The 23712-nt window shown below is 38.5% G+C and overlaps 1 protein-coding gene across 4 annotated transcripts in view; it reads left to right on the forward strand.

Annotated features, from left to right (window-relative positions):
- The window catches only part of FAF1 (Fas associated factor 1), a 498425-nt gene that overhangs the window by 50143 nt on the left and 424570 nt on the right, over window positions 1–23712 (forward strand). For all 4 annotated transcript variants that reach the window (XM_061412021.1, XM_061412019.1, XM_061412022.1 and 1 more), the window contains exon 2: window positions 5867–5935. In XM_061412021.1, coding sequence (XP_061268005.1) covers window positions 5867–5935 — 69 coding nt within the window. The remainder of the gene's footprint in view (window positions 1–5866; window positions 5936–23712) is intronic.

The raw sequence follows: 23712 nt of genomic DNA on the forward strand, positions 1-23712 counted from the left end.
AGGGTGGTGTCACCTGCATATCTGAGGTTATTGATATTTCTCCTGGCAACCTTGATTCCAGCTTGTGCTTCATCCTGTCCAGCGTTTCTCATGATGTACTTTGCATATAAGTTAAATAAGCATGGTGACAATATACAGTCTTGACTTACTCCTTTTCCTATTTGGAACCGGTCTGTTGTTCCATGTCCAGTTCTAACTGTTACTTCCTGACCTGCATACAGATTTCTCAAGAGGTAGGTCAGGTGGTCTGGTATTCCCATCTCTTTCAGAATTTTCCACAGTTTGTGGTGATCCACACAGTCAGAGGCTTTGGCATAGTCAATAAAGCAGTAATAGATGTTTTTCTGGAACTCTCTTGCTTTTTCCATGATCCAGCAGATGTTGGCAATTTGATCTCTGGTTCCTCTGCCTTTTCTAAAACCAGCTTGAACATCTGGAAGTTTATGGTTCACATACTGCTGAAGCCTGGCTTGAGAATTTAGAGCATTACTTTACTAGCATGTGAGATGAGTGCAATTGTGCTGTAGTTTGAGCATTCTTTGGCATTGCCTTTCTTTGGGATTGGAATGAAAACTGACCTTTTCCAGTCCTGTGGCCACTGCTGAGTTTTCCAAATTTGCTGGCATATTGAGTGCAGCGCTTTCACAGCATCATCTTTTAGGAATTGAATTAGCTCAACTGGAATTCCATCACGTCCACTAGCTTTGTTCGTAGTGGTGCTTCCTAAGACCCACCTAACTTCACATTCCAGGATGTCGGGCTCTAGGTGAGTGATCACACCATTGTGATTATCTGGGTCTTTTTTGTACAGTTCTTCTGTGTATTCTTGCCACCTCTTCTTAATATCTTCTACTTCTGTTAGGTCCATACCATTTCTGTCCTTTATCGAGCCCATCTTTTCATGAAATGTTCTCTTGGTATCTCTAATTTTCTTGAAGAGATCTGTAGTCTTTCCCATTTTGTTGTTTTCCTCTATTTCGTTGCATTGATTGCTGAGGAAGGCTTTCTTATCTCTCCTTGCTATTCTTTGGAACTCTGCAGTCAAATGGGTATATCTTTCCTTTTCTCCTTTGCCTCTCACTTCTCTTCTTTTCATAGCTATTTGTAAGGCCTCCTCAGACAGCCATTTTGCTTTTTTGCATTTCTTTTCCCTGGGGATGGTCTTGATTTCTGTCTTCTGTACAATGTCATGAACTTCCCCATGGTTCATCAGGCACTCTGTCTATCAGATCTAGTCCCTTAAATCTATTTCTCACTTCCACTGTATGATCATAAGGGATTTGATTTAGGTCATACCTGAGTGATCTAGTGATTTTCCCTACTTTCTTCAATTTAAGTATGAATTTGACAATAAAAAGTTCATGATCTGAGCCAAAGTCCACGCCCAGTCTTGTTTTTAGTAGCTTTTATTAGTATTTGGATCCTTTGGATTATTCCTATCTCTTCATGTAGCTTAAAATGAAGATTCCATTTTTAAATGTCTTACTTGTTTTGCTTTTTTATGTTATTTAGGATTTAAGCTGTTCCTTTACCCTCCAGAATTCCCTCTTGATGTTTGTAGTCAGCATTCTCTTCCAAATTCCCCTCCCATCCAGGTTGCCACATAACTTTGAGCAAAGTTCCCTGTATTATACAGTAGGTTTTTGTTGGTTATTCATTTTAAATATAGCAGTGTGTATCTATTGATCCCACACTCTGTAATTATTCCTTCCCTCATCCTTCCCCCTGACAACTATAAGTTTGTTCTCATTAAGTCTGTGAGTCTCTTTCTGTTTTGTAAGTTTATTTGTATCATTTCTTTTTAGGTTCCACATGTAAAGGATGTCAGATGATATTTGTCCTCTGTCTGACTTATTTCATTCAGTATGACAATCTCTAGGTCCATCCATGTTGCTGCAAATGACATTGTTTCATTCTTTTTAATGGCTGAGTAAGAATTATATATATGTACCACATCTTTTTTAGCCATTCCCCTATTAGTGGACATTTAGGTTCCTTCTACGTCTTGGCTATTGTAATCAGTGCTGCAATGAACATTGGGGTGTATGTATCTTTTCGGATCATGTTTTTCTCTGGATATATGCCCAGGAATGGATTGCGGGGTCATATGATAGCTCTGTTTTTAGTTTTTAAGCAACCTCCATACTGTTCTCCATAGTGGCTGTACCAGTTTACATTCCCACCAACAGTATAAGAGGGTTCCCTTCTCTCCACACCCTCTCCAGCCTTTATTGTTTGTGAATTTTTTGATGATAGCCTTTCTGGCTGGTGTGACGTGATATCTCATCGTCACTTTGATTTGCATTTCTCTGATAATTAGTGATATTTGACATCTCATGTTCCTCTTGGCCGTCTCTGTTTCTTCTTTGGAGACATGTCTGTTTTGGTCTTCGTGAGTGGTAGTTCTTAATAAAATCCATTTTATCAGTTTTTTTGATTGTACTTTTGCATTTGTATCTAAATGTCACAAAGATTTCCTTCTATGTTTTCTTCTAGAATAGCATTAGAAATAGAATGAATCATATATGTAATAAATTTCTTTAGTGTCCACATTAAGAAACAGAAAAAATAAAAGAAACAGGTAAAATAAATTTAAATGTGTTTTATTCAAGCCAATTATTTTTTATAATTTTTTATAATTTCGTTTATTTATTTAGGCTGTGCTGGGTCTTTTTTGTTGTGTGGGCTTTTCTCTAGTTATGGGGAGCAGAAGCTACTCTCTCATTGAGGTGCGTGAGCATCTCATTGCAGTGGCTTCTGTTGTGGGGCACAGGCTCTAGGGCGCATGGGCTTCAGTAGTTGCAGTTCCTAGGCTCTAGAGCACAGATTCAATAGTTGTGTTGTGTGGGCTTAGCTACTCTGCAGCATGTGGAATATTCTCCAACCAGGGATCTAACCCTGTCTTCTGTATTGGCAGGTGGACTCTTTACCACAGAGCCACCAGGGAAGCCTTTAAGCCAATATACTTTAAATGATTATTTCAACATTTGTTCATTTAGAAAAATTATTAATGAGATACTTCCCATTTTAATCTTTGTATTAAGTCCTTCACTGGTATGTATTTAACACATCTTAACTCAGTTGAACTACATTTCAAGGGCTCACCAGCCATATGTGTGTAGTATCCAACAGCACAAATTTAGAGGCTTTGTAGTTTGGGGTTTTACTTTATGTCTGTTATTTATTTATATATTTAGATATGTATGTATTTGTTTATTTTCCACTGTATTTGTTACTAATATAAAAAAAGTTAAAATAATTCATTCTCAGTTCTCCAGTGGCTCTTATTCTTCCCTTTTGCCCATACAACTCCGACCTCTTTCCTTAGGGCCAGTTCAAAACTAAATCTGTTCACTGCCATTTGCATGGACATCAGCGAATGCCATGGATGTAGGGAAAGAAGGTTGGGAGTGGGCAACAGTACTGTCTTCGGCTAAGTCACTTCCGTTGTGTCCGACTCTGTGTGACCCCACAGATGGCAGCCCACCAGGCTCCCCTGTCCCTGGGATTCTCCAGGCAAGAACATTGGAGTGGGTTGCCATTTCCTTCTCCAATGCGTGAAAGTGAAGTTGCCCAGTCGTATCCGACCCTCAGCGACCCCATGGGTCGCAGCCTTCCAGGCAGCCTTCCAGGCTCCTCCGCCCATGGGGATTTTCCAGGCAAGAATGCTGGAGTGGGGTGCCAACAGTACTGTCTAGGTTCTACCCAAAGATGGGCCAGGGGGAGATTCACAGAATTCAACCAAAAGGGCGGGTCACCTCACAGATATGTAATCTTAAGTAAAATGGGCTGAAGAGGACATAAAAGAAAGAGTGATTGAAAGTGAAGTCACTTAGTCGTGTCCGACTCTTCGCAACCTCGTAGACTGTAGCCTACCAGGTTTTTCCGTCCATGGGATTTTCCAGGCAAGAATACTGGAGTAGGTTGCCATTTCCTTCTCCAGGAGATCTTCCCGACCCAGGGATTCTAACCTGGGTATCAAATGGGCCTACCCTGTGTCCTCTTCGACTTCCCTGATGGCTCAGATGGTAAAGCGTCTCCCGCATTGTAGGCAGGCACTTTACTGTCTGAGCCACCAGGGAAGTCAAAGAGGACACAGGGTAGGCCCATCTGATACTTAGAGGACATCTCTTGGGCCTATGTCAGACCCAAAGAAATTGGCACTGGAAAAATGGGGAGGACCAGAAAGGCAGTCTTGGGTAAAGTTTCATAATTTTTCCATGTTGGGAGGTGGGGAAAGTCTAGACAGTACAGTGGCCTCACTCAGTTGGGGAGAAAAGAGTACTATACTGTTGAAAGTGACAAAGATTATGTGAACACCAAGAAAGGCTATGAGGGGACGCACAGTTTCACAAAGTATACTGACCAGAGACCTTAGTAGTGGGGATCATGCTATTCGTGCAGAAGCAGTGAAACTTAAAAACAGGAGGTATAGCCTTTCAGGGAGTATGACTACCAGTCATTCAAGCTTGACCTGGGATTGGACCACCTGGTCGGTTTCACAGAGCAGCTGATACTATTGGGTGTAGGGGTTGTGACATATAAAGAACTTAAAAAACAAGCAACTAGAAGAAGAGAACTGCTCTACGCCTCTCAGGAATTAAGGGCAACCCTGGAGGCTGGGTGGACAGATGAATAAGAAACAGCACCAAAGAAGTTTCCTGTTCAGCAGTCATTGGCTAGGGGGAGGAGGATCCAGGAGGCAGTTGAACAGAGCAAAGATGGGGTCCTGAAAACGAGTCTCTGGAGGCTCGATCAGAAGTATGTACACTGCACACCAGTGATGAAACACAACTTTGGACCCCAAATGGGGGAGGTGGCCATTGGGAGTGGGTGTCACTGATTGGTTGTTGGAACAGCCCCACACTAGCTATCACAGGACCACAGGGAAGTATATGGCTGGTAGGTTACAGAGGGCTGTGGGAAGGCACAGTCTCACAGAGGAAGTCCATTGATGCCTGGGTGGTAGAAGACAAAGAGTTCAGTCCCCATATGAACAGTGGACCTTTTTGGCAAAGCGTCAGCAGACAGGGCAGTTGAGTCATGTCTTTCATAACCTGGGGTCCATCCTTGGATAGGCAGGTATTCTAAGTAAGAGACCAGCTCGTGAGACTTGGAGGATTTCTCCGCTTTTTGTAAAAGCTTGCCTGGAGGGATCCCTGTGGCCTGGTCCAGGAAAAGGCAGTTCATCATTGGCCCCCTACCAGCTGTGACCACATGAGCCAGATCTGAGGCTTAACCCTTTTCCCTGCCCCAGGGAGGAGATGGGAGACTGAGCAATGGTGGAATCATCGTGAAGAGCTGACTTGGAGTCACCAGGGTTTTCATTGCCATGACAGGAGGGCCTCGAAGGTGAGGTAGTCTGATGGGACTTTCAGCCCTCTCCAGGCTCCTCCTGCTCTGGCAGTGAGGGCTGCTGCTGCTGCTGCTTTCCTTTCAGCATTGTGGTTCTGCAGTGGCAGTGGCTGCTAATATTTTGTCTGTTATTATTTTGAGTTAATTTTTGAATAAAGTGCGAAGTATGGATCAAAGTTCATTTTTTTAACACATGATTGTTCATCAGAAGCTGTTTAATAGAAGTTGTCCTAGGGCTGTAGAGATGTAGTGATCATCCTGGGCTCCAATCAGCATTTAAACATACTTTATTACTTTATTGTCTTTTACTTCAGTGTAATGTTAAGTTATATTGTAATGAACAATTTTCAGACCATCTGTGTAAAATGCTTAGAAGTGTTAGGCATTTAATGTCTTGGCTTTGTTCACATACCTGTTCAAACTTAAATTGCACATTATGCTGTTTGTTTCTTTCAATGCTAATTAACCTTCATTCCCAAAATTCTATCTAAAATTCTTACTTTGTTTTCAGGCATGTACTGGCATTGAAAACATTGATGAAGCTATTACACTGCTTGAACAAAATAATTGGGACTTAGTGGTAAGTGCTTTTTCTTTTTTACAGCTTTATTGAGATATACTTGAGAAACAACATTGTGTAGGTATAAAGTGTACAATGTGATGATTTGATGTACATATATATTGCAAACTGGTTACTATAGTAAGGTTAGTTAACACATTGCTCTTTTAGCAACTTTCAACTATATAATACAGTATTGTTAACTATAGTTACCATGCTGTACAGTGGACCCCCAGAACTTATTCGTGTTAAAACTGGAAGTTTATAACCTGTTGACCACCTTTACCCATTCTCCACCCACACCTAGCAACTGTCACTTTATTCTGTTTTTGTGATTTGGTTTTCTTTGTAGATTACACATATCAGTGAAATCATGCAGTATTTGTCTTTCACTGTCTGACTTACTTCAAGTGCTTTTTTCTTTATCTGGGCTTCTCTGGTAGCTAGGATGGCAAAGAATCTGCCTGCAATGCAGGAAACGGGGGTTCGATTCCTGGGTCAGGAAGATACCCTGGAGTAGGAAGTGGCAACCCACTCCAATATTCTTGCCTGGAGAATTCCTTGGACAGAGGAGCTTGGTGCGCTGTAGTCCATAGAGTTGGAAAGAGTTGAATACAACTGAGCAACTAACTCTATCTTGACAATGAAATTTTATCAATTCTGGAATGTCTTTAGCATTACTTACAGGTGGTTTAGCATATCATACATGGTCCATCTATAATTGTAATCTGAATGAGGACAATCTGAATGTCATATATTTAATATGAAGTTCATATTTAGTTCAGTATTAAACTGCTAAATTATTATGAAATCTTAGGTAATTTCAATTATCTTTAAACTTCTCTTACTGTATATTAAGCTTCATTTTCCCCTGTAGTATTGTGGTAGAGATGTTTGGAAGGAGAGGGAAGTCAGACTTGTTGAATGTCTGAATAAGTCTACTTGATGTTTCTCCACTTGGGGTGGAGGTAGGGGGCCTCACTGATGATTACTCTTTTCTAAAGCTATTAAAGAAGTGGCATTGTGCTGTGGCTTTCCTTATGAACTTCAGGCAGTTTATTATAGAAATGGTTTAGTTTTTTGTTTTTTTTTTTGGAGAGGGGTTGGGCAGTAACTCAGAAGGCAAGGCCCAGCGTAGCACTGCACATTGACAAAATTGTATTTTATTTATAATTGCAAAGCAAACTAAAAATAAATTGTACAGTAGTATAGGAACAGTGTTGGTCGTGTTGGGATGACACATATCTCTCAATGCCTTTGAAATCCTAAAGAAGTCTAAATTAGAATTTTGAAGAAATGTTAATTTTCAAAAGTCAAAACTGAAAGTAATAATAGAGGTGAGATTAGATACGTAGGTATGTTCAAGTCCATACACAGATTTATATAATCAACTTAATTATCTATGTGTTTTGTGTAGATTTACCACTATTAATTTATAAAGGATAAATTAATAATCACATTTAATTCCATCATTTAGAGATAGTTATTGTTTAACTTTTTTGTGTATGTTATTCTAGAATGTTTTATTTTAATTTTATGATTTAAATTTTTTTTTTTAATGCAAATTAGAGTTTTCTACTTCTACTGTTTTGTAGTCTGAGTTTTTCACTGAATGGGCTATCATGAATGTCTTTCTGTTTGAGTAAATGTGACCATTCATCATTCTCTCTAATGTTTAATGTTTGGCTGGTGCTTTATGGTATGGTTATAGCAGAGTAATTTGACCAATCAGTCTTATGCTGTTAGATAGAATTTCTGTGATATTTTGGAATTATATATGTTATAGGATATTCTTTTACATTCATCCTTGTGTATTTAACCTACTGTTTTCCTGGAAGACAGTGAATAAATTCAATTAATAATTTGAATTTCTGGGTCAAATTATGTACATATTTTTAGGCTTTTGGATAATTATAGTTATACTACCTTCCAGATTGGTTGTGCTAATTTAAATTTCTACTGACTTACATACATTTTTAGGATTGCCTGTTTCATTATCTTATTTTTTCATGTTTTAGCACTTGTCAAAGTTTATAAATATTCTTATGGCCTGACTTCAAAACCATGCTTTCACCACTGTGATTCTGTTAACAAAGCATGATAGAGGTGACATATTCCTGGTTTCTATGTGGTGGAAGGGGGAAAGGACAGTAGCTTATTTGAAATAATATCACCAGGTTTCTTGTCTTGAAACTTCTTTTGCAATAGCAAGAACATTGCTTTATTTAGTATGTATATTTTTAGAGTATCTCTTAGAGAGGCTGATGCAAATTACTGGTTAAGGTTAAAAATCTCACCAAGCCACGCATGCATGGTACTGGAGTAAAGGGAGGTTGTATATTGGGACTAATGGACTCCAGGTCTTTGAGGTAAGAATTTCCATTTTGGGGGAATGGCTATAAGTTCTTTCCTTGTCTGCTTCATATTGGTCTGTTTCATTAGTTTTGAAGGTTAAATTCTTACTGAATCTGGATTTTTTCTCAACCCAATAATCTAGAATATTGTAAGAGGAGAATTTTCCCAGGTAGTTAAATAATTGAATGGTACAGGTATTCTCCATCTGTGAGTTAAAATTTGGAAAAATATTAAAATAGCATTTGGGCTAAAAACACTGATGCTATCTTTCTGCAGAAATGCAATCTCATTCTTTGTTGTGCCCAAACATCCTTTGTTGGGCTATCTTTCACAGTTTTAAACTGGCTTTTTTTTTTGAAATATTTGTCTTAGCTGGCTGTTCTTTGCACATAATCCACTTGTATTCACAGTAAACGATTGCTATGCTGTGTAACTATCTTACTCGTAAGTTCTCATTTACTTTGTTTTTATGTAGAACTTACTTTACATTGTGGTTTTTAAAAAACAAAGCAAGTATTTTGAATAATCCATTACTAGTTCAAACTTTCTTTAGGATGATGAAACTTTTTATGTGGTGTTTTATATATTTTGTCTGTGCATTATATTTTGTGTTTTTAAATTATGATTATCACTGCTTTGTATTTTATGGGCCTTGTGGAAGAGTTTGCATAGTTTAAGTTTTTAACTAAGGACATGTTTGAATTTCAGATTTGCTAAATGTATCGGTAAGACATCTCCAGTGTTTTTGTGCATATTTTACTAGAGATGTGGAAAGGAATGTAAGTTAGGCATCATGGTCTGGAATTGTAATGAAATTTAAAAAGTCCAGTAACAGAAAACTCATTCTGTTGGTGCTGAATGCTTACAGTTTACCCAGATTTATGCTCGATACAATGGAAGCTTAAAAACATGTTAACACTATATGGTGTCTGAAGTGTACTGAGAAATTGATAAAACAGGTGGTCTTTTATACATGCATATTATACTCAGAAATGGGTATAACTTCCTGAAAAAGTAATGATTGCAAATATTGTTGCCATTTGATAGATTTAGACATACAAATAAAAAGGAACTTTATATGAAAGCCCAGTCCTAGCAACTTTAATTATTAGTCACTTTCTCTGATCCTGTACATTATTTTCATTATATAGCTATCCACAGAACAGTGCTTCCAAACCCAATGTTTTAAGTGGCCTACAATTGACTGCTTATTTGGGGGGGCAACTGCAAGTTGGCTTATATATGCTAAATTCTTAAAACAAAATAACATCAACTTTAATAATATTGGTAAGCATCTTGAGATACTGATCTACTTGATGTGAATCCTGTAGTATTACTCCCCGTATTTCTGTCTACCTCAGACTTAGATTTTTCACATTGTCTTGCATTTTTAGTTGAGATTAATGTCATTGCAGTGATTCCTTCTTTGCAGAAAAGTATTTTCAATGTACATCCAGAAAGCTGAATACCTAAAGAAGAATTATTAGCAATGAATTAGAATCTTTTACCAAAGGATTGCCTTCTTACATGGAAGCGTGCTGCATGATCACTATATATTATAAATTATAAATCTGGGCTCCACTATTGACCCACTGCTCATATTCTGTTTTCAGTATAGAAGATTTTGGGCCAATGGAGAGTAGTAGTCAGTGCAGCTTGTGCTTATTTTGAGTAATCAAAATATGAGGCAGCTAACTATCATGGTAAACCCATTGCATTCATCTTGAATCAAGGGCCCTGACTTTCAAACTTCTTGTTACAATTTTATTCAGTGTGGCCTAGGCCAAGTTACTTCTCTCTGAATGTCATATAAAATTAAGGAATTTGGACTAGTTTATACTCAAGATCTCTGAAACATTAAATACTTATGAAGAGTATTTATGTCTTAATTTCTAATAATATTCTATAAAAACAGTCAATTATGAATTATAGTACAAGTAAATATTTTAGTGGAACTTTATAAGTTTGAAACACTTGTGTGTTTTATTTTGATTAATCCTTGTAACAGCTTTTTGACATAAATAATGGACAAGATGCTGTGCTAGTTGTTTCATGGAAGGTCTGTACATATGAAACTCCTTCAGTAAATTAATATTTCCACTGAGCTCTAGGAGATCCAGGGGAAGCTATTTGATGTATACTTAATAAACTAATGCTAAGTGAAATAAAGTACAAGTAAACATTAACCTAGCCATACTTCATTTTAAGTACTCCATGCTCTTTGGAAATAATTTTTGAACTTTGCACTCAGTTTCTGCTCTAATTTGCTGCCTGTGCTGACATAGCTGCTTTGTTGAAGAAAGGCTCTATTCAGAGTGCTTGTATTTATCTTTAACTACATGTCCCAACTTACGGCAAAAGTGAAACAAATCAGCGTGTCCAATTTTGGATCATTACTGAATTTCTAGTCTTCAAAAATAATTTTGTATTAATAGAAGTTTATAGTAAAGACAGTAAATCTAAAGAGTCAAACCCAAGGAAAATTATGCACATAATCTGTCTCATTTTGAGATTCATTGAGGTGCTTTGAGACATTTCCATTCCACCAATTTTCACTTTTGAAGAAATGTGTTTTAATAATTATCCTGAAATGCGATAGAACAATTTCTTCTTCTGCGTTACTCAAGATGTGGCTTAGAGTTCCTCGAATGTGCATTGCTTTGCTACTTTATACAGTGTTATGAACACCTGCAGTTTTATGAATGAACTAGTCTAACCAGTGACATAATGAGTCTCTGTCATCGTCAGAAGCAGCCAGGCATTGAGTGCTGGGCTTCATCAATGGCCATTAGACACTGGCTTATATTTGCACAGATCTTTGCTGTGACAGAAGAGATTTTACTGTGAAGGAGTACCTCGTCATATCAGTTTCTCCTCCTTTGCTGTAGCCTTCTTTGTTTCCCTTGTTTTATGGGACTATAAGCCCTTTAAAATTCTACAGAAGTTTTCAGTTTCTCACTTTGTGATTTGACCATCATCTACCCACCTCTACCTTCTCTTCTTTTATTGAGGGTCGGCTTTGTGCTAGCTATCATGTCAAGTGATTTACGTACATTATTTCATTTAATCTTCCCAGCAGGTAGATATTATCTTTAAGGTGGGTAGGTAGATATTATCTTTATTTTATAGATGAGAAACTGAGGCCCAGTGCTTTAAGTAAATTGTTCATGCTCACTCAGCTAATAAGGGGTAAAACTGTGGTTTTGAACTCGAGTTTCCCCTTTAAAATTTTAATAGCTTTAATATTGTAGTTTTAAGGTTACTAGATTTTCTGTAGTGTGTTAATCTTTTCTGAACTATACTTTTCTTTCTGTCACTCACAGCTTATTTCATGTTGTCAAATGAAAGAGCTTTTGCTATAGTTACATAATGGTAATTTAAATATGTTTATGCTCTGATTTCAAATAGGTTCTAATATTCTGGAGGAAAGGAATTATGTTTCTTATTAATTTTGTTTTAGCACATGGTAGTTGCTTACTAAAATATTTGACTGATATTATTGGTGATGGACAGGGAGGCCTGGCGTGCTGCGATTCATGGGGTCGCAAAGAGTCGGACACAACTGAGCGACGATCTGATCTGATTGTTAATATACTTATTTTTAAGTCTATTTTCCATTTCCATTATTTGGATATTGGAAAAGTCTTTGCTATTCAGACTTGTGATTCTTATTGCTGTCAGTCTTCCTTATCTGGCAAACATAAGATTTGAGGAAAGAGGGAGGCCCAGTTACATAAGGTATAGATTGGACTGATTTCATTATCTCACGAATAAAATTTAGATGATTTCTACCTATTGTGGCTTTTTGAGAAATATTATTCACAAATAAATCCTTTTCTTTGCAAGTTTTTTTCTTGGCATCTCAAAAATAATTTTTTCTCTCCTATTTATTTCTGGTTGTACCATTCTACTGTAAAGGAAGCTCTAATGAAACCTATTTGAAGTTTTTCACAGTTCTGCCTCTCAGGAGAAAACTAAGTGTGATAAAAGATCACTTCTAATTAATGTATAATTAAGTGGGTATGAAAGAATTGTTTTCTGTCTTTCAAAGGAAAACTTGAGTTTTTACAAACATGAAATTCTCAGTTTACAAAACTTACAGTTAATGGTTCACGTTATTAAATCAAAACTGTTTGAGGTCCATGTTTTACCCCAGACTGCAACTTAGCTTTCTGCTTATTTCTTATTGGCTTTTGCTTCATATGTTACTTTTCCTTTGAATGTAATCTAGTTCTAGAACTACTCTATTACATAAGCCAGATATCTCCTGTTTTATAAAACCCATGATAGATAAAAGTTCAGAGGGTTTAAGACTTGGTGAGAATGCAATATGTTAATCACCCAGCAGGAAATGATATGCCCATTGTTAAGTGCAATTTGGAAATGTGGCTTAATATTTATTGATTTCTAGTATTACTTATCTAACCTATGATTTAGAGCACAGGTGTAGAAGAAAGCTGAGTGCCGAAGAATTGATGCTTTTGAACTGTGGAGTTGGAGAAGACTCCTGAGAGTCCCTTGGACTGCAAGGAGATCCAACCAGTTCATTCTGAAGGAGATCAGCTCTGGGATTTCTTTGGAAGGACTGATGCTAACGCTGAAACTCCAGTACTTTGGCCACCTCATGCAACGAGTTGACTCACTGGAAAAGACTCTGATGCTGGGAGGGATTGGGGGCAGGAGGAGAAGGGGACAACAGAGGATGAGATGGCTGGATGGCATCACCGACTCGATGGACGTGAGTCTGAGTGAACTCCGGGAGTTGGTGATGGACAGGGAGGCCTGGTGTGCTGTGATTCATGGGGTTGCAAAGAGTCGGACACGACTGAGCAACTGAACTGAACTGAACTGATACTCTTCAAATAGAGCATGTAGTAAGGAGTCCCCTTACTGCTATGAAATTAAGCCAAAGGCTATGACTTAAACATTTAAAAGAAAATAAAAATGTACATGGTTTTGTTTTTAAAGTTGTTCAGTTCACTTAGATGTAGTTTGATCTTGATATTTTACAAAGCTTGCTAACTTACAAGTTAACTTCATTTGAAAAATGGGTATATTTTCAACTTATTGCCTTGATATTATATTTAATTTATTTCTATTACTGGAAGTGGTTTAAACAAAATATCATTGCAGCAAAATAAGTGGTTTAGTGGTTACACCTGTAAATGTGATGACTTGCTGTTCTTTCTGCTGGTTTCAAGGATTAGCTGACATAAATCAGTGTGTGCTTGGAAAGAAAAAGTAATATGGTATTTTAAATTCCTATCTTTAGAACTTTGTATTTATACTGACAATTTTTAAATAAATTGGTACTTAATGGCTGTATAGTTTCTTAAAAAGTTTAGTTGTATTTCTGTCTTTAAGTAAAATTGTGCTTAAAATGTTCACATAAAAACATTTATAGTTCTTTCCTATGTATCCTGTGGTTCTCATTTTCTTCATTCCCTCATACTTATTTTTCTTATTAAACCTTTTTTTTTCGAGGTGAGAATGCTTAAGATCTACTCGCAACAATTTCATTCTCTTTTAATAATCTATTTTGGCTTTTGTTGTTTGGTTTAGGTTTTAACTTGATATTTTAGTAATTTTTAAATTATATTTTTTGGGGTCCTCATTTAATGCTTCTTTCTCTTGTGGGTAAATTTCTCTCAAACACAGACGACTTGTATGTTTTTAAAAAAATCATAGCCAAGCTTAAACGCTCTCCATAGTAAACAGTGATAAACATAGTTTCATAGTTCCTCAGATATTAAGGTATTCTAAGACTGACTATGCTGTGTGTTTGTTAGTCACAGGTTCTATCCCTGAATTGGGAAGATCCCCTGGAAAAGGAAATGGCAACCCATTCCAGTATTCTTGCCTGTGAAATCACATGGTCAGAGGAGCCTGGCGGTCACAGTCCATGGAGTTGCAAAAGAGTGGGACATGACTTAGAAACTAAACAATTTCATTATGAATGAGTTTCCATAACTCTGGAGCATGTATAACAACGTGAGTAGGGCATGAGAACATCTGAAAATGCTAGGGACTTACGGAAGAGTTGCAGAATAGTGCAGTGTTCTTTATACCCTTTATCAGACTTCTAATGTTAACATCTTACATAAACACAATACAATTGGTATAGTACTATATTTTGGTAATATTATACTGTTGATATAATACTGTTAACTGAACAACAGACTTTATTTGAATATCACTAGATACTCTCTTAATGTACTTTTTTTGGTTCAGTATTAGATCTAAATTCCACAATGCATTTAGATTTCTTGTCTTTCTAGCCCTTTCTAGTCTGTGATCTTTTTTTTCTTTTATTTATTTATGCATTTTTTTTAATTTAATTTTTTTTTGTGATCTTTTTTTTTATGACCATGACACTTTTGGAGACCATGACATTTCAGATATCATGCAATATATTGCTAAGTTTACAGCTGTATGATGTTTCTCATGATAGACTGAGTTTATACATTCTTGGCAAGAATACCACAGATGTAATTTTGTGCCTTTCTCAGTGCAACAGGAGGTACATGATGTTAATGTGTCTTACTGTTGATGGTGTTAATTTTGGCACTTGGTTAAGATGATGTCTCCTAGGTTTCTTCACCTTTGTAATTAGTCAATATCTTGTGAGGAGATACATTGAGACAATACAAATATCTTGTTTTTCACTGAGCTTTTGCCCACTAATTTTTTCTCTTCTGTTGATTTATTGTAATCTCTCTTCTGAAATTGTTTTTTAGTAGTTGTTCTAAGTTTTAAAATACAATCTTTAAGCCACCAAAATCTATATTTAAATAATAAGATATTGCTTCATATGTAGTGTGATGATCCTATACCACTGTATTTCCAATTCTTCTCACCTATTTTTTTCTACTGTTGTTCTCGTATAGTTTTGGGCTTCCCTTGTGGCTCAGCTGGTTAAGTGTGCCTGCAATGCAGAAGACCTGGGTTTGATCCCTGGATTGGGAAGATCCCCTGGAGGAGGGAAAGGCTACCCACTCCAGTAGTTTGGCCTGGAGAATTCCATGGACTGTATAGTCCATAGGGATCACAGGAGTCGGACGTGACAAGCGACTTTCACTTTCTCATATATTTTAGTTTTGCATATGCTATAACACATAATATGTTGCTACTGTTTTTCTTCAGATAATTATCTTTTAGAGCAATAAAATATAAAGAAAAATAATAAAATTTTAATTGTATTTGTTTTATTTCTTTAGGTAGGTTTAAGTTTTTATCTGGTATCATACTTCTGCCTGAACTACTTCCTTTATTGTATTGTGGGTTTGCTGGCAATACATTCTCATAAGTTTTTTTTAGTCTGAGAAAGTCTTTGTTTTGTCTCCAGCTTTGAAAGATTCTTTCAGTGGGTATGGAATTCTGGACTGAAAGTTTTTATTTTTTTCCTTACCCTCTACCTTTTTAAAGATGCCATGCTGTTATCTTCTAGTTTGCTTGGTCTCTGGAGAGAAGTCCATTGCTATTTTTATAGTTGTTCCTTTGTATGTAATGTCTTTTTCCTCTCCTGCGGCTGTCAAGATTTTCTTTTTGTTTTTCATCAGTTTGACTATGATCTACCCAAGGGTGTGTGTGTGTGTGTGTGTGTGTGTATGTGTATGTGTGTGTTTGTGTGTGTAGCGTTTGTAATCCAGCTTGATGTTCTTAGATCTGTGACTTTGAAGATTTCTGTAATTCATGTAACATAAAGTATATAGTTGAGTGGTATATGGTGTATTCACAGTGTTGTGCAACCACCAGCTCTCTTTAGTTGGTTTTGAAAATTCTTGGTTATTATGTTTTCCTGCTCTTTTCTTTCCTCTCTTCTCCTTCTGTGTTGCATATATTAAATAGTGTGGTTTGGTGTTCTACACATCTTTAATGCTCTGTTCTGTTTTTCCCTATCTTTTTTTTTTTTTTTTTTATATGTTTCAGTTTCAGTAGTTTCTCTAGACCTGTCTCCAAGTTCATTGATTCTTTCTTTGTGTCAATTTTACTGATAAACTTGTTGAAGATATTCTTCATCTGTTACTGTATTATTATTTTTTAAATTTCTAACATAGCCTCTTCTAACTGTCTCCCTTTTTAACCCCCCCAAATATTTTTTCATGTGATCTTATATGTTGTCCATTTTTCCCATTAAAGCCTTTAATATTTTGATCATAGGCATTTAAATTCCCAATTTTAGTATCCTATCTAAGTAGGTTTCTTATGATTGCTTGTCACTTGCAAATATGCTTTACATGGCCTTTTGGTATGCTTTGCAATTTTTGTCAAAAGCTGGACATTTTATGTAGGATAGTAGTTGTTCAGTTGCTCAGTCTTGTCCAGCTCTTCATGACACCATGGACTGCAGCACGCCAGGCTTCCTTGTCTTTCACCATCTCCCAGAGCTTGCTGAAACTCATGTCCATCGAGTCAGTGATGCCATCTAACCATCTCATCCTCTGTCGTCCCCTTCTCCTCCTGCCTTCAATCTTGCCCAGCATCCGGGTCTTTTCCAGCAAGTCAGTTCTTCACATCGGGTGGCCAAAGTATTGGAGCTTCAGCTTCAGCATCAGTCCTTCCAGTGAATATTTAGGCTTGATTTCCTTTAGAATTGACTGGTTGGATCTCCTTGCAGTCAAAGGGACTCTCAGGAGTCTTCTCCAAGACTCCAATCACAGTTCAAAAGCATCAGTTTTTTGATACTCAGCCTTCCTTATTGTTTAGCTCTCACACCTGTACGTAACTGCTTGAAAAAACCGTATGTACGTACTGCTTGAAAAACCATAGCTTTGACTATAAGGACCTTTGTCAGCAAAGTGGTGTCTCTGCTTTTTAGTATAGTACATTGTCTAGATTTGTCATAGCTTTTCTTCAAGGAGCAAGTGTCTTTTAATTTCTTGGCTGCAGTCACCATCTGCAGTGATTTTCCCCATCTATTTGCTATGAAGTGATTGAATGGGATGCTATGATCTTAGTTTTTTGAATGCTTAGTTTTAAGCCAGCATTTTCACTCTCCTCTTTCACTTTCCTCAAGAGGCTTTTTAGTTCTTCACTTTATGCCATAGAATAGTGTCATCTGCATATCTGAGGTTATTGATATTTGTTTTGGCAATCTTGATTCCAGCTTGTGCTTCATCCAGCCCAGCATTTTGCGTGATGTACTATGCATAGAGTTAAATAAGCAGGGTAACACTATATAGCCTTGACGTACTCCTTTCACAATTTTGAACCAGTCCATTGTACCATGTCTGGTTCTAACTGTTGCTCCTTGACTTGCGTACAGTTTTCTCAGTAGGCAGGTAAGGTGGTCTGGTATTCCCATCTGTTGAAGAATTTTCCACACTTGGTTGTGATTCCCATAGTCAAAGGCTTTAGCGTGGTCAATGAAACAGAAGTAGGTGTTTTTCTGAAATTCTCTTGCTTTTTATATGATCCACTGGATGTTGGCAATTTGATCTCTGGTTCCTCTGCCTTTTCTAAATCTAGTTTGAACATCTGAAAGTTCTCAGTTCACATGCTGTTGAAACCTAGCTTGGAGAATTTTGAGCATTACTTTGCTAGCATGTGAAATGAGTGCAGTTGTGCGGTAGTTTAAACATTCTTTGACACTACCTTTCTTTGGGATTGAAATGAAAGCTGACCTTTTCCAGTCCTTTAGCCACTCCTGAGTTTTCCCAGTGTGCTGGCATATTGAGTGCAGCACTTTCACAGCATCATCTTTTAGGATTTGAAACAGCTCAACTGTAAATCCATCACCTCCTTTAGTTTTGTTCATAGTGATGCTTCCTAAGGCCCACTTGATTTCGCCCGTCAGGATGTCTGGCTCTAGGTGAGTGATCACACCATTGTGGTGTGATCTTTTCTGTATAGTTGTTCTGTGTATTCTTGCCCCTTGTTCTTAATCACTTCTTTTTCTGTTAGGTCTATACCGTTTCTGTCCATTATTGTGCGCATCTTTTCATGAAATATTCCTTTGGGATCCCTAATTTTCTTGAAGAGATCTCTAGTCTTTCCCATTCTGTTGTTTTCCTCTGTTTCTTTGCATTAATCACTTAGGAACATATTTGTTTTTTTAATCTCTTCTTGCTGTTCTTTGGAACTCTACATTCAGATGGGTATATCTTTTCTTTTCTCCTTTGCCTTTTGCTTTTCTTATTTGCTCAGCTATTTGTAAGGCCTCCTCAGATAACCATTTGTCCTTTTGCATTTCTTTTCTTGATGGTTTTGATCACCACCTCCTGTATAATGTTACAAAACTCCATCCATAGTTCTTCAGGCACTCTATTAGATCTAATCCCTTGAATCTATTTGTCACTTCCACTGTATAATTGTAAGGGATTTGATTTAGGTCATACCTGATTGGTCTAGTGGTTTTCCTTACCCTCTTCCATTTAAGTCTGAGTTTGGCAATAAGGAGTACATTATCTGAGCCACAGTCAGCTCCTGGTCTTGTTTTTGCTGATTGTATGTAGTTTCTCAGTCTTTGACTGCAAATAATATAATCAATCTGATTCAGTATTGACCATCTGGTGATGTCCATGTGTATAGTCGATTCTCGTGTTGTTGGAAGAGAGAGTTTGTTATGACCAGTGCGTTCTCTTGGCAAAACTGTTAGCCTTAGCCCTGCCTCATTTGTATTTCAAGACCAAACTTGCCTGTTACTCCAGGTATCTCTTGACTGCCTACTTTTGCATTCCAGTCCCCTGTGATAAAAGGACATCTTTTTTTGGTGTTAGTTCCAGAAGGTCTATAGGTCATCATAGAACCAGTCAACTTTAGCTTCTTTGGCATTTAGTGGTTGGGGCATAGACTTGGATTTCTATGATGCTGAATGGTTTGCCTTGAAAACAAATAGAGATCATTCTGTTTTGAGATTGCAGCTGAGTACTGCATTTTGGACTCTTGTTGACCATAAGGGCTACTTAATTACTTCTAAGGGATTCTTGCCCACAGGAGTAGATATAATGGTCATCTGAATCAAATTCATCCTTTCTGGTCCATTTTAGTTTACTGATTCCTAAAATGTTGATGTTTACCCTTGCCATGTCCTGTTTGAACATTCCAATTTGCCTTGATTCATGGACCTAACACTCCAGGTTCCTATGCAAAATTATTCTTTACAACATCAGACTTTACTTTCATGACCAGACACATCCATAACTGGGTGTTGTTTTCACTTTGGCTTAGCCTCTTCATACCTTCTGGAGCTATTTCTCTGCTCTTCTCCAGTAGCATATTGAGCACCTGCCAACCTGGGGAGTTAATCTTTCAACGTCATACCTTTTTGCCTTTTCATACTGTTCATGGGGTTCTCAAGGCAAGAATACTGAAGTGGTTTGGCATTCCCTTCTCCAGTGGACCGTGTTTTGTCAGAACATTCCACCATGGCCCATCCATCTTGGGTGGCCCCTACACGGCATTGTTCATAGTTTCATTGAGGCTGTGGTCCATGTGATCAGTTTGGTTAGTTTTCTGTGATTGTGGTTTTCATTCTTTCTGCCCTCTGATGGATGAAGATAAGAGGCTTTTGCAAGCTTCCTGATAAGAGGAACTGGCTGTGGCGAAAACTGGATCTTGCTCTGGTTGGTGAGGCCATGTTCAGTAAGTCTTTAATCCAATTTTCTGCTGATGAGTGGAGCTGTGTTCCTCCCTGTAGTTTGGCCTGAGGCCAAACTGTAGTAGGGGTTGGTGGTAATAGCGACCTCCTTCAAAAGGACTTAGGCCAGCATGCTGCATCTCCCAGGACTGTTGTAGTCAGTGCCACTGACCCTGCAGCAGGCCACTGTCAACCCCCACCTCCACCGGAGATTCCATGACACTCACAGGCGAGTCTGGCTCAGTCTCTTGTGGCATCACTGCTCCTTTCTCCTGGGTCCTGGTGTAGGTTTTGTTGTGCCTAAACAAGGGTCTGTTTCCCCAGTCCTCTGGTCGTTCTGTAATCAAATCCCACTAGCCTTCAAAGTCAGGTTCCCTGGGATTTCTCAGTCTGTTTGCCAGATCACCAGGTTGTGAAATCTGTTGCGGGTCCTAGAACTTTTGAGTAGAGAACTTCTCTGTGTGCGAGCTTCTTTGGTATAATTGTTCTCCAGTTTGTGGGTCGTCTGCTCAGGGTCTCTATAGTTTGGCTAATGGCGACTTCCTTCAAAAGGACTTAGGCCAACACACCATGGCTCCCAGGACTGCTGTAGTCAGTGCCACTGACCCCATGGCAGGCCACTACTGACCCATGCATACACAGGAGACCCTCAAACACTCAAAGGGAGGTCTGGCTCAGTCTCTTGTGGAGGTCACTGCTCCTTTCCCTGAGTTCTGGTGCACACAAGGTTTTGTTTGTGCCTGCCGAGTATGAAGTTTGATTCTAAACTTGATTATGCCCCTCCTACCATTTTGTTGGGACTTTTCCTTTGCACTTGGACATGGGGTATCTTTTTTTGGTGGGATCCAACATTCTCCTGTTGATGGTTGTTGCGCAACTAGTTGAGATTTTGGTGTTCTCACAGGAGAAGATGAGCACATGTCCTTCTACTCTGCCATTTTAACTTATTGCTAGGTAGAGACTAAGGTAAATCTTGGGTTAGCCACAAAGTTCTTTTGGGATGTTATGGAAGAACCCAAACAAAGTTAATGGCCAGCCCAGTATTTTATGTCTGGAAATTGACATGCCTTTCTTTATGCTAATACTTTAGTGCAGGTGTTTGAATTGATCTGATTTTGATTTGGGTTGCGCTTGAGATTCATTTCTGCAATGGCTTTTGCTCAGTATACCAAGGCCTTCAAATTCTTCTCCTGTGGACTTACCTGGTGGTCCAATGGCTAAAACTCTCGTGCTGCCATTGCAGTGGACCCAGGTTCGACCCCTGATCAGGAAGCTAGATCTCACAGGCTGCAGCAAAGATTGAAGATCCTGTGTTCCGCAACTAACCTGGTGTGGCCAAATAAATAAATATTTAAAAAAAAAAAACACTTCTCCTGATACATAGTGTTTAGGGTGTCAACTGATTTGGTAGAGATTATTTTTTTGGGCTATGCAGCTTGTGGGATCTTAGTTCCCAAACAGGGATTAAATCCAGGCCCTCAGCAGTGAGAGTGTGGAGTCCTAACCACTAGTCCCCCAGAGAATTCTGAGATTTTTTTTTTTTTAATGTTCACTTTGCCCTTAATTTTTGTTTTTTTTATCTGAGCTGTGCTTCAGTTCAGTTCAGTTGCTTAGTTGTGTCCGACTCTTTGCGACCCCATGAACTGCAGCATGCCAGGCCTCCCTGTCTACCACCAACTCCTGTAGTTTACCTAAACTCATGTCCATTGAGTCGGTGATGCCATCCAGCCATCTCATCCTCTGTCGTCCCCTTCTCCTCCCACCTTCAATCTTTCCAGGCATCCGGGTCTTTTCAAATGGGTCAGCTCTTCGCATCAGGTGGCCAAAGTATTGGAGTTTCAGCTTCAACATCAGTCCTTCCAATGAACACCCAGGACTGATCTCCTTTAGGATGGACTGGTTGGATCTCCTTGCAGTCCAAAGGACTCTCAAGAGTCTTCTCCAACACCACAGTTCAAAAGCATCAATTCTTTGGTGCTCAGCTTTCTTTGTAGTCCAACTCTCACATCCATACATGACTACTGGTAAAACCATAGCCTTGACTAGATGGACCTTTGTTGACAAAGTGAAGTGTCTGCTTTTTAATATGTTGTCTAGGTTGGTGATAACTTTCCTTCCAAGGAGTAAGTGTCTTTTAATTTCATGGCTGCAGTCACCATCTGCAGTGATTTTGGAGCCCAAAAAAATAAAGTCAGCCACTGTTTCCACTGTCCCCGCATCTATTTATCATGAAGTGATGGGACCAGATGCCATGATCTTAGTTTTCTGAATGTTGAGTTTTAAGCCAACTTTTTTGTTCTCTTCTTTCACTTTCATCAAGAGGCTCTTTAGTTCTTCTTCACTTTCTGTCATAAGGGTGGTATCATCTGCACATCTGCGTTATTGATGTTTCTCTCCTCAGTCTTGATTCCAGCTTGTGCTTCATCCAGCCCAGCTTTTCTCGTGATGTACTCTGCATAGAAGTTAAATAAGCAGGGTGACAACATACAGCCTTGACGTACTCCTTTTCCTATTTGGAACCGGTCTGTTGTTCCATGTCCAGTTCTAACTGTTGTTTCCTGACCTGCATACAAATTTCTCAAGAGGCAGATCAGGTGGTCTGGTATTCCCATCTCTTTCAGAATTTTCCACAGTTTATTGTGATCCACACAGTCAAAGGCTTTGGCATAGTCAGTAAAGCAGAAATAGGTGTTTTTCTGGAACTCTCTTGCTTCCAGAAAACTCTGGAAAACTCTGCTTCTTCGATGACCCAGCAGATATTGGCAATTTGATCTCTGGTTCCTCTGCCTTTTCTAAAATCAGCTTGAACATCTGGAAGTTCACAGTTCACGTATTGCTGAAGCCTGGCTTGGAGAATTTTGAGCATCACTTTACTAGCATGTGAGATGAGTACAATTGTGTGGTAGTTTGAGCATTCTTTGGCATTGCCCTTCTTTGGGATTGGAATGAGAACTGACCTTTTCCAGTCCTGTGGCCACTGCTGAGTTTTCCAAATTTGCTGGCATATTGAGTGCAGCAGTTTCACAGCATCATCTTTTAGAGAGGATGTATCTCTTGCAAGTTGCCTGTTACTCTGCTAGCCATCTGACTATGGGAACTGGAAGGGCATTCTCTGTTTTTGATAATATTTCAGGCTTCTGCAGGCATTGAGTCCCTGGGCCTTGGATTTGTTGCCTTTGCAAAGCTCATGTCTCTCTCCAGATATAGTTGTGAGCCCAGCATGTTTTCCTGCTCCTCTTCCTGGGGCAGAGGATTTTTTCCCTTTTCTACTTGGATATCACAAGTGCACCAAGATGACGATGGTTGTTGCCCTTCTCCTCTCAGATTAAGGCTTTTGTTTTGTGAAGGAGATGCCAGAGTCCTGGTAGAGTTTTGTGCCCCTCTCATAGTGTCCTCTTTCTTTATTCTGCACCATAATAGAGTTCCTTAGGACTTTGCCATTTATTTATTTATTTTTTCCTCCTCTTTTTTTTTTTTCCCTTTCTGTGAGCACTTTGTGGTGTTGATGGAGTAAAAGCCTGCAGGAACTTGCAGACCCCTTCCCTATACTTGTCTTAACTTTCTCAGCAGTACATTGGTAGCCTCTACCAATTAGTCAGTCATCCTAGTGTAACTTTTACTTTAGTAAGCCAGTGCTCGCATTTTGTCTGTCTTTGACAGGGTTAACCTGTCTTAGATTTTGGGCCAATTTTTTGCCTTGTGATCTTACTTTCTGATGGGTTTCAGAAAAGTCATGTACCTGTGCTCTTACTCTTTCCATTATAAAGCTGGAAAGAAAGAAAAGAAGGTGAAGTCACTCAGTCGTGTCCGACTCTTTGCAACCCCATGGACTGTAGCCTACCAGGCTCCTCCATCCATGGGATTC

The sequence above is a fragment of the Bos javanicus genome, chromosome 3 (assembly GCF_032452875.1).
Source record: "Bos javanicus breed banteng chromosome 3, ARS-OSU_banteng_1.0, whole genome shotgun sequence".
Classification (NCBI taxonomy): domain Eukaryota; kingdom Metazoa; phylum Chordata; class Mammalia; order Artiodactyla; family Bovidae; genus Bos; species Bos javanicus.